Source organism: Chiloscyllium plagiosum, chromosome 4 (genome assembly GCF_004010195.1).
Source record: "Chiloscyllium plagiosum isolate BGI_BamShark_2017 chromosome 4, ASM401019v2, whole genome shotgun sequence".
NCBI classification, from domain to species: domain Eukaryota; kingdom Metazoa; phylum Chordata; class Chondrichthyes; order Orectolobiformes; family Hemiscylliidae; genus Chiloscyllium; species Chiloscyllium plagiosum.
In genome coordinates this window covers 135,533,555-135,544,543 of record NC_057713.1, presented here as the reverse complement: position 1 = coordinate 135,544,543, position 10,989 = coordinate 135,533,555, and the positions used below count along the sequence as shown (strand labels likewise).

At 45.2% G+C, this 10,989-nt stretch overlaps 1 protein-coding gene across 1 annotated transcript in view; it reads left to right on the top strand.

Annotated features, from left to right (window-relative positions):
• Positions 1 to 6,838: 6,838 nt before the first annotated feature.
• The window catches only part of LOC122549458 (clavesin-1-like), a 68,892-nt gene continuing 64,741 nt past the window's right edge, over positions 6,839 to 10,989 (top strand). The window contains exons 1-2 of the mRNA XM_043689311.1: positions 6,839 to 7,115; positions 10,484 to 10,658. Coding sequence (XP_043545246.1) covers positions 10,569 to 10,658 — 90 coding nt within the window. The 5' untranslated portion in view covers positions 6,839 to 7,115; positions 10,484 to 10,568. The remainder of the gene's footprint in view (positions 7,116 to 10,483; positions 10,659 to 10,989) is intronic.

Here is a 10,989-nt window from a genome sequence, read left to right as displayed (position 1 = left end):
ATTGCCCTTGTAGGATCCAGTGCCTCCAGCTATTTCTTGATATCACATGAAGTGAATCGAATTGGCTGAAGACTGGTATCTGTAATGTTGGGATCTACTGAAGGAGGACGAGATGGATCATCCACTTGGCATTTCTGGTTGAAGATCCCTGTGAAAGCTTCAGCCTTATCTTTTTGCCCTGATGTGCTGGGCTCCTCCATCATTGAGGATGGGAATATTTGTGGAGCCACCTCCTCCAGTGAGTTGTTTAATTGTCCACCACCATTCATGACTGGATGGGGCAGACAGCAGAGCTTTGATCGGATCTGTTTGCTGTGGGATCGCTTAGCTTGATCACCTGCTGCTTATGCTGGTTGCTTATCCTGTTTGGTAGCTTCACCAGGTTGGCACCTCATCTTCAGGTATACCTGGTGCTGCTCCTGGCATGCCCTCCTGCACTCCCCATTGAACCAGGGTTGATACCCTGGCTTGATGGTAATGGTTGAGTGGGGGATATGCCAGGCCATGAGGTTATAGATTGTGCTGGAGGACAGTTCTGCTGCTGTTGATGGCCCACAGTTCCACTCAATCCACACCTCTCAATATTCTGTAAGTTTCAGTCAATCCCCCTGCATCGAGTACAGACGCAGAGTCTTGAACTGCTCCTCAGATGACTGACCTTCATCTCCGGGATCATTCATGTAAATCTGCTCAGGACCTTCTCCAATGCTAGCACATCTTCCCTTAGATAGGCAGTCCAATCAGCACACAATATTCTAAACACTGTCTGACCCAAGCCTTACACAACCTCAGTCCCCTCATGCTTCAGACATCTGAGAAGTTTCCCCATTTAGAAAATAGTCTATGTCTCTATTCTTCCTACCAAAGTGCATAACCTCATACTTTCCCACGTTGTATCCCATCTGCCATTTTTTTACCCACTCCACTCAGCTGCAATCCTTTGGCAGGCTCCCCACTTCCTCAACACCACCTGTCCCTCCACCTACCTTTGTATCACCTCCACACTTAGCACCAATACCCTCAGTTCCTTCGCCCAGATCATTAATGTATAACGTAAATAGTTGTGGTCTCACCAATGACCCCTGTGGAACTCCATTACTCACTAGCTGCCTTCCTGAAAAAGACCCCTTTATCCCCACTCGCTGCCTTCTGCCAGTCAATCCTCTGTCCATACCAGTACCTTGTCCCTAACTTATTAACTTATTTAGCAGCCTCCTGTGCGGCACCTTGTCAAAGACCTTTGGGAAATCCAAATGGATCATATCCACTGGCTCTCCTATGTCTTACTTGCTCTTTGCCTCCTCAAAGAAATCTAACAGATTGGTCAGAGATCCCCTCCCTGTCACGAAGCTATGCTGACTCAGCCCTATTTTACCATGCACTTCCATGTACTCTCCACTCTCATCCTTAATAAATGGCATCTAAAGTCTTACCAACAACTGAGGTTACATTAACCGGCCAAAACTTTCCTGTCTTCTGCCTCTCTCTACAATGCCCTCCAGCACATCTCCCCCACTTCCAGCATCTCCCCCCTTGAACCCTACCCCTCCAACAGCAACAAGGATAGAATTCCCCTGGTCCTCACCTTCCACCCACCAACCTCCAGATACAACGTATCATCCTCTACCATTTCTGCCACCTACAGTCAAACCCCACCACCAGAGATATATTTCCTTCCCCACCCCATCAGCATTCTGCAGAGAGCACTCCCTCCGTGAATCTCATCAGATCCATGCCGCCCCTCCCACCAACCCACCCTCCACTCCCGGCACCCTTCCCCTGCCGCTCACTTCAACTCCCCCTCCCACTCCACCAAGACCATACAAAGCCTGGGCCTCCTCCACTGCACCAAATCTAAGCTGCCCGAAGCCTGGAGGAAGAATGCCTCACCTTCCACATGGGACCCTTCAACCACACAGGATCAATGTGGATTTCACCAGTTTTCTAATATCCCCTCCCCCCATCTCATCCCAGATCCAACCCTCCAACTCACCTCCAACCTCTTGGTCTGTCCATCTTCCTTCCCACCTTTCTGCTCCACTCTCCATCCAACCTATCACCATCACCCCTAGCTGTATCTACCTATTGTTTTCCCAGCTACCTTCCTCACATCCCCACCCTGACAATCCTGGTTCTCAGCCCGATTCTCCCCCCACCCCACATTCCTTATGCCCTAAACATTCAATTTCCTGCTCCTCAGATGCTGCTGACCTGCTGTGTTTTTCCAGCACCACACTTTTCGACTCTAAAATCTGACCAACAACTGAGGTTAGGTTAACTGGCCAAAACTTTCCTGTCTTCTGCCTCCCTCTCTTCTTACACAGGGCTGTTACATGAGCCATTTTCCAGTCCTCTGGGACCATCCCTGACTCCAGTGATTCCTGAAAGACCACCTCTACAATCTCCTCAGTTATCTCCTTCAGATCTCTGGAGTATAGTCCATCAGGTCCAGGTTATTTATCCACCTTCAGAGCTTTTAGTTTCCCCAGAACCTCCTCAGCAATGGCCACAAAACTCACCTTTACCCCCTGACTCTTCTGAAGTTCTGGTATGTTACTGGTATTTTCCAAGTATCTATTCAGTTCCTCTTCCATTTTCTGTTACCTAGTATTCCTTCTCTGGCCACAATTTCCAAAGCCCACTCTTGTCTCTCTCTTAACTTTTAGGTATCTAAAAAACCCTTGCAATTTTCGAGTTAATAGCATGGAAACAGGCCCTTCGGCCCAAATCATTCATACCAACTAGGTTTCCCAAATTCAACTCGTACCATTTCCCTGCATTTGGCCCATATCCCTCAAAGCCTTTCCTATCCATATACCCGTTCAATTGTCTTTTAAATATTGTAATTGTACTCGCCTCTACCATTTCCTCTAGTGGCTTGTTAAATACACGCACCACCCTCTCTATAAAAAGGTTACTCTTTTTAAATCTTTCCCCTCTCACCTTAAACCTATGCCCTCTAGTTCTGGTCTCCTGCACCCAGAGAAAAAGACCTGCCCCTCATGATTTTAGAAACCTCTATAAGGTCACCTCTCAACCGCCAACACTCCAAGGAAAATAACCCCAGCCTACTCAGCGTCTCCCTATGGCTCAAACCCTCCAACCCTGGCAACATCTTTGTAAATCTTTTCTGAACCTTCTCAACAATCACAACCTCTTTCTATAAGAGTGAGACCAGAAAGGCACACTATATTCCAAACGTGGCCTAACCAATGTCCTGTACAGCCACAACATGACCTCCCAACTCCTGTACTCAATACTCTGACCAATAAAGGAAAGCATACCATATGCCGCCTTCACTATCCTATCTACCTGCGACTCCACTTTCAAGGAGCTATGAACCTGCACTCCATTGTTCAGCAACACTCCCCAGGACCTTACCATGTTTAAGTCCTGCTAAAATTTGCTTTCCCAAAATGCAACACCTTGCATTTATCTGAATTAAACTCCATCTGCCACTTCTCAGTCCATTGGCCCATCTGGTCCAGATCCCATTGTACTCTGAAATAACCTTCTTCGCTGTCCACTACACCTCCAATTTTGGTGTCACCTGCAAACTTACTGACTATACCTCCTATGTTCACAAGCAAATCATTTATATAAATAATGAAAAGTAGAGGGCCCAGCACCGATCCTTGTGGCATTTCACTGGTCACAGGCCTCCAATCTGAAAAACAACTCTCCACCACCACCTTCTACCTTCAAACCAGTTTTGTATCCAAATGGCTAGTTCTCCCTGTATTCCATGTGATCTAACATTGCTAGGCAAAAGTGAGGACTACAGATTCTGGAGATTAGAGTCAAGATTAGAGTAGTGCTGGAAAAGCACAGCAGGGCAGGCAGCATCCGAGAAGCTGGAGAATTGGTGTTTCGGGCAGGGGCCCTTCATGGGGGAGTTGAAATGTTTGGCCACGGGGCGGTGTGGTTGATTGGTGCGGGTGTCCCAGAGATGTTCCCTAAAGCGCTCTGCTAGGAGGCGTCCAGTCTCCCCAATGTAAAGGAGACCGCATCGGGAGCAATGGATACAATAAATGATATTGATAGATGTGCAGGTAAAACTTTGATGGATGTGGAAGGCTCCTTTGGGGCTTTGGATGGAGGTGAGGGAGGAGGTGTGGGTGCAGGTTTTACAATTTCTGTGGTGGCAGGGGAAGGTGCCAGGACGGGAGGGAGGGGAGGGGAGGACCAGTTCCACCACAGAACACACAAGATGGCCCCCGTCTTTAAAGTAATTTCCCTTCCCACATGGTGGAAGATGCCTTCCAGTGCATCTCATCCACCCCCTGGTCCTCACCTTCCACCCCACCAACCTCCACATAAACCGTATCATCCACCGACATTTCCGCCACCTCCAAACGGACCCCACCACCAGGGATATATTTCCCTCCCCAACCCTTTCCGCCTTCCGCAAAGACCGCTCCCTCCGTGACTACCTGGTCAGGTCCACGCACACACACCCCCAACAACCCCCTATTTACCTTCAATCTGAAAATATTTAAGTGATTGTCAAATTGGTAGCTATCACTAACCTATGAAGTTGCAGTTTACCAGTGATGTCATTGTTTTGCAGTGGGCCCCTGATCACAGGACTTTGATTATCCTGTTTCTAAAAGAAAACTTACAAAGTTTTCTCTGAGTCAAAAAAGTAAGCAAAAAGCGCCTCTTGATCCCTGCACGACATTGCCTCCAAATCCCCTGAATTATATATTCACTCAAGCTGTGTCTCACTCTGGATAGGATCTCTCCTTCCTTCATGTGTAAAGCTTACTGACCCAACACTAAACCTAAAAGGGAATTTCAGTATAGGAAGGACGTCTCCGTAACCCCACGTCCTGTTGTATGTTGGCCCTGCATAATAACAGTGACAACATTTGCAAATTAACTCAGAGCGTTATTACGGTAAACATGGAATAACAATTGCTAAACTACATCATCTGCTTGTTATACTTGAGCCCTGTTATTGATTATAAAGAAAGACAAATGCTGATGTAAAATAGTTCCTGTAATCAAGGTTAAGATAAGTTCGGGAGACCAATGTGCAATAAACAAAACTGCATGCTCTGAAATGATGATTTAATCTCAGTACATACAAACCAGGCAACTGAGTCAGAGTCAAGAAACTTGCACCTCTGTTTTCATACACGCTTTTATACGTTGATATATTGGATATGAATTGGTTACTTGCGACTGGTCAGCTGGGAAAGACTATGGAGCCAGACTTTATAATGTGCATACAAACCATATTTCAAAAGATGTTGTTAATTGGATGTAGATGTTGCTGCCTGGCTAGCGGTTTCTTGCCCATTCCTACTTTCCCTGGAGAAGTGGTGAGCTGGATTTTGACTCATCAGCAATGAAGAAAAGGCAATATATTCCCAAGTCAGGATGGTGAGCGGCTTCGAGGGGAACTTGCAGATACTTCCCATGTATCTGCTGCCCTTGTCCTTCCACGTGGAAGTTGTAGTGGGTTTGGAAGATTGTCAAGGGGAGATGGTTAGTTTTGACTTTGTTGACAGACCATTGGGTGGTGGGAGTGTTCCTTGCCAGTTATTGGCCTAAACCTGAATGATGTCAGGTGCTACTGCATGTGACACAGATTGCTTCATTATCTAGTAAGTTGTGAATGCTGCTGAACATTATGACATCAATGTACATCCCCAATTCCAACCTGATGAAGCAGCAAGACCATTGGAGTAAGACATTATCCTGAGGAGCAGCTGCTGCAGTCTGTCGGAGTTGATCTTTGGGAAATCAGAACTCTCTTCCTTTTTGCTTCCTTTCTGTCTCCAACCAATGCAACATTTTCCCCGTGATTTACCCTTGACCCCAGTTTAGCCAGAGCTGCTTCATGCCTTACACAGTCACACGCTGCTTTGATGTCAATGGTGGTGGCTGTCACTCCACCAGCTGAATCCAGTTCTTCTGTCCATGTTTGGATGAAGGTTATCCTGAGATCTGGGGCTGACCCTGGTGATATTTGCCTTCACCACTTTGCTAATGGTTGGGAGTAGACTGATGGGGTGATAATTGGTTGGGTTGGATTTGGCCTGCTTTTTGTGGACAGCATATACACCATAAAAACCGAAAGAACTGCGGATGTTGTAAAACAGAAACAAAAACAGAAATTGCTGGAAAAACTCAGCAAGTCTGGCAGCATCTGTAGAGAGAAACCAGAGTTAACATTTTGGTTGCAATGACTCTTGATATGCACCATATTGTGTTGTAGCTGCACTGACATGGCTAGTTCTGGAGCAGAAATCTTCAGTGATTATTTGGAGATGTTGCCAGGGCCTATAGTCTTTGCTGTATCCAGTAACGTCACCACTCGGTGATATAACATGGATTGAATTGAATTGGCTGAAGACTGGCAGCTGCGATGTTGGTGGCTGTGGGAACACGCATTACTGCCTCAGCACGTTTGGCTGAATTGGGTTGCAAATGCCTTTTCCTTGTCCTTTATACTCAGTTAACATGCTCGCATTGAATTCCTTTTGTAATTTGTTTAATACAGTTGCCAATACATTTCTTTCAAACCATCAGCTGTGTTGAATCTACGCACAAAGATTTTATGCAGTTCATAACCAGAAAAAATTAATCTCTGCACAACATTATCTACGCTACACAAAACAGCTCAAAGGAAACCTTACCCGACAGAATGTTATAGATTATTTGTCATTTTAACTGTGATGTAATTTCCCTTTGGGCTATTTACATCATCCCTCTGTGATACTGATTGAAGTTGTCACTTTTTCCCATTTACCAATAAGTACAGGACTTCCTCACAGTTGCGGTATTGGTTGAAATATCAGGTCATTGTGAGGCAGCTAAATGTGATGTCTCACAATGAGCAAAGTGACAGCCTGTCTTCCAGCAACAGCCAATGGGACATCTCCATTACTGAGCCTCTGGCCTGGAAAAGCCTGGTCTGTTGAACTGTGCCTTAGGGAAAGGAAGGACAATAAATCACAACAAGTATAGCAGCAAGTACATTAAAACATCATGAAGCCAAAGATTGTGGTAATTCTGCAGACAACACATTGGGATTTTCACAGGCAAAAGCTGGATTTCGGTGCATACACAGAACTGGCAGTTAAATAATTAACTTAAGAGAACAGGTAATTAACGGTTGCTTTAATTAGACATAGATAGCGATTTTGTCCATTACCCTAACTGTTAGCAGCTTGCAAGCATCAACCAGACAAACATGCCATTGGGTGTTTTCCTCAATGAGAGGGAAGCCTGTCACCAATGAGATTGAAAAGCTTAGGCTATGTCTAGGTGAGGGGCTGGTGCCCACAGTATTTCTGTGGTCTTTACAGTGAGAGTTACAAACATCTTGTCAGGCTTCACCATCACATTTTCTGCGGCTTTGATTTGTACCCTTGGCAGCACCAGCTGCCTTCCCCTGAGCCAGAGCATGGACAGACGGACAGACAGACAGGCGCACAGCTTACTCTACATGTCGAAGCACTGGTACCTCAGGAGCCTCAGACTTTTACAGTTGGTTGATGCTGACCTCTGCAGCATCCTGGAACAGGGCATTGACAGAATGACCCAATGGGCCCTTCCAGATTGCAACTGGAAGGACACACTCCCCCTAACAACCCCTGACCATTCTCCCACATTCACCTGGGTCTCTGCTTCAGGCTGAGCTGAGCGATCTTACCTGCATGCACTTTTAGAATACTGCGTACAATTCTAGTAGCTCTTCTATAAGTAGGATGCTGTTAAACTTTGGAGAGTGCAGAAAAGGTACACAAAGATGTCGCCAAAACTAGAGGGTTTGAGTTAAGGGGAGTTGCTGAACAGGCTGGGGCTGTTTTCCCTGGAGCTTCGGACCTTATAGAGATTTATAAAATCATGGGGGACATGGATAGGGTATATAGACAAAGTCTTTTCCCCAGGGTAGGGGAATCCAGAACTAGAGGGCATAGGTTTAGGGTGAAAGAGGAAAGATATAAAAGATACCTAAGGGGCAATTTTTTCACACAGAGGGTGGCACGTGTATGGAATGAGGAAGTGGTGGAGGCTGGTACAATTACAACATTTAAAAGGCATCTGGATGGGTATATGAATAGGAAGGGTTCAGAGAGATATGGGCCGGGTGCTGGCAAATGGGACTAGGTCAGATTTGGATATCTAATCGGCGCGGATGATTTGACCGAAGGGTCTGTTTTGGTGTTGTATGACTCTGATTCTATATGTGTTGGGGTGTTGGATGGGGGTGGGGGGTGGTGCAAGGTCATGTGACTATGAAGCTTGGTGAAAGGCAGTAATACAATGAGGATCGAATGTTCACAAAGGGATGGAAGGAGATGCCTGGGTCAAGAACATTGTGTGGAGCTCAGCGTGGGAGAATGCTGAGCAGGTCAGAGTGTGGGGAACAGCACCTGAACGTGTTGAACCATTCATGTTACTCACATTGCTGAGGCTCCTAGATCCTCCTGTTGCTGTATCAATGAAAGCAGCACACTCCTCTTCCTGATTGCCTTGGTCTCCTCTGCACATGTCCACTTGTTTGGAGAGGCTGTCTTCCTCAGCCTGTCCTTGGCCAAGGTCACTTATGTGTAGTCCCTGAGCTTCCACAGCAGGAGCTCCAGGTGAGAGTGAGAGACACAGGGACTAACGTTCACTCGATCTCCCTCCAGCCTTGTGCTTGCTGCAATCTCAGGAATCCAGGTCCATTCCTGATGACGGGCTTTTGCCTGAAACATCAATTTTCCTGGTCCTCAGATACTGCCTGACCTGCTGTGCTTTTCCAGCACCATTCTAATCTAGACTCTAATCTCCAGCATCTGCAGTCCTCATTTCTGCCATCTTTGACCACTGCCAGGCTCCCTTTAATGATAAAGGTTGAACACTTTGCAATATGGAACTCTGGAAGTGTGTATTTTGTGTGAGGTGAACTCTGGTATGCGATCTCCCCTTAGTTTAGGGTGAGGCCTGTGTTGATGTGCTGCTCACAGTCTGAGTGGCTCACCAGAAAAAGTGATCTATCGGCAATATTTATAGTGATCTGTTGAGCCGGGAACCTGAAACTGATTAAAAGATGTATTAGTTAAATCAAAGAACTGCAGATGCTGGGTACCTAAAACAAAAACAGAAATTGCTGGAGAAACTCAGCAGGTCAGGCAGTGCCTGTAGAAAGAAAGCAGTTAAGTTTTCGAGTCTGGTGTTCTGATGAAGAGTCATCGGACTTGAAGCATTAACTCTGTTTTCTTTCACAAATTGGAATTATGCCCCTTCCAGCGATTAACTATCAATCCGACTTTTTTACAAGTTAAGGAATCAATTCCACCCTGGCAGAACATGAATGTTACTTGGCTGCAGGCTGACGTAGCACCCGAACCAAGCTCTATACATATGTTACTCTTCGCTATTAAATCTCGGCAGGAGTGACTTACAGTAACAGTGTAACTGCATGTTTGAGAAAGGATCATTTAGGGTGAGCTGCTAATATGTAAAACATGGCCACTGTTAGATTGAAGTCCTTTTCTGAGAATAAGTGATGTTTATGTCATGGTTTTGAATGCAGTATGACCAGTTTGATGGTCACCGCACTGAAGACAGGTTATGTTTATTGTCACCTCCAAAAGACAGAAAAAACGCTTTAAATTATTTTTGTCAGTTTTCCGGTTACAATGATACTCCAGCGGATGTACATTAGAAGTGGCAGAGCTCTAGCTCCTCCCGCTGATCTTTCTCACCTTTATTGCTGAGATTAACAGCACCTGCATGGTACATGTGCAGTGGCTCAGTGGTTGGTACTGTTACCTCACAGTGCGAGGAACCTGGGTTTGGTTCCACCCTTAGGTGACTGTCTATGTGGGGTTTGCACATTCTCCCCATGTCTGCGTGGGTTTCCACTGAGTGCAGGTTAGGTGGACTGGCCATGGGAAGTGGTTCTGAGTCTGGGTGGGATGTTCTTTGGAAGACTTCCTGATGAAGGGCTTTGTCCAAAACGTCGATTTTCCTGCTCCTCGGATGCTGACTGACCTGCTGTGCTTTTCCAGCACCACTCTGATCTAGACTCTGCTTTGGTGGACCAGTGGCCTCTTTCTGTACTATAAGGAGTCTATGATTTCAAATTTGCTGAAAATGCTTTCTATTAACACATTCTGAAAAGGTACAGTTTTTAATCTCATTTTCACTATACGAAAATATTCAGTGCATTTAGCATCAAATAATTGAAAATGAAATCAGTTCTGTTTCATTATATTGCAAGATTATTTTATAAAGAAAGCAAGAACTGAATTGGAATGTTTCCCTGCATCAGGTAGTTAGGAATTCACTCTGTTTGAGTCATATGCAAAAAAGTAAATGAACTTTGAATTAACTTGGAACTTTCTAACAATGAAACCCAAACAGAGCACTGTGCAAAAATATTGTTTCAAAATTAGGTATCAATGGATTATTTCTGACTCCACAGACTGCGGTTAAACATTTGAATCCCCTCTGACCTTGTGTGGTTTTCTTTTTTTAGGAATACCTTTGTGGATATTCTCCGAGCTGTTCTTCTGTCCTTGGAAATCCTTATTGAAGATCCTGAGTTACAGATAAATGGATTTATGCTAATTATAGACTGGAGCAATTTCACATTCAAACAAGCCTCTAAACTGACCCCCACCATACTGAGACTGGCCATAGAGGGCTTACAGGTCAGAGATTCGTTTTAATAATTAAAACATTTTGCATATTCCTTTCTGTTCTAGGTTAGAGTGAAATTTTCTGATGAAATAGAATGCACTGTATAACTGTTACATATCGAACACACAATGATAGGGAGGTTCTTGCACAGGGACTTCCACTTAGCAGAGGGGACATTGTACAGAAGCGAGGGAAAGGAATCTGAAGTCAAGTTGTGAGGAGCCATTATATGTCTTTACAGGTTCCTGCAGAGTATTCTAACAAGGTGTCTCAGAGTCAGCCTTCCAGGGAATAGTGTACATCCCAATGAGGTACAGAAAGAGAAAACAAATTTATGGTCGA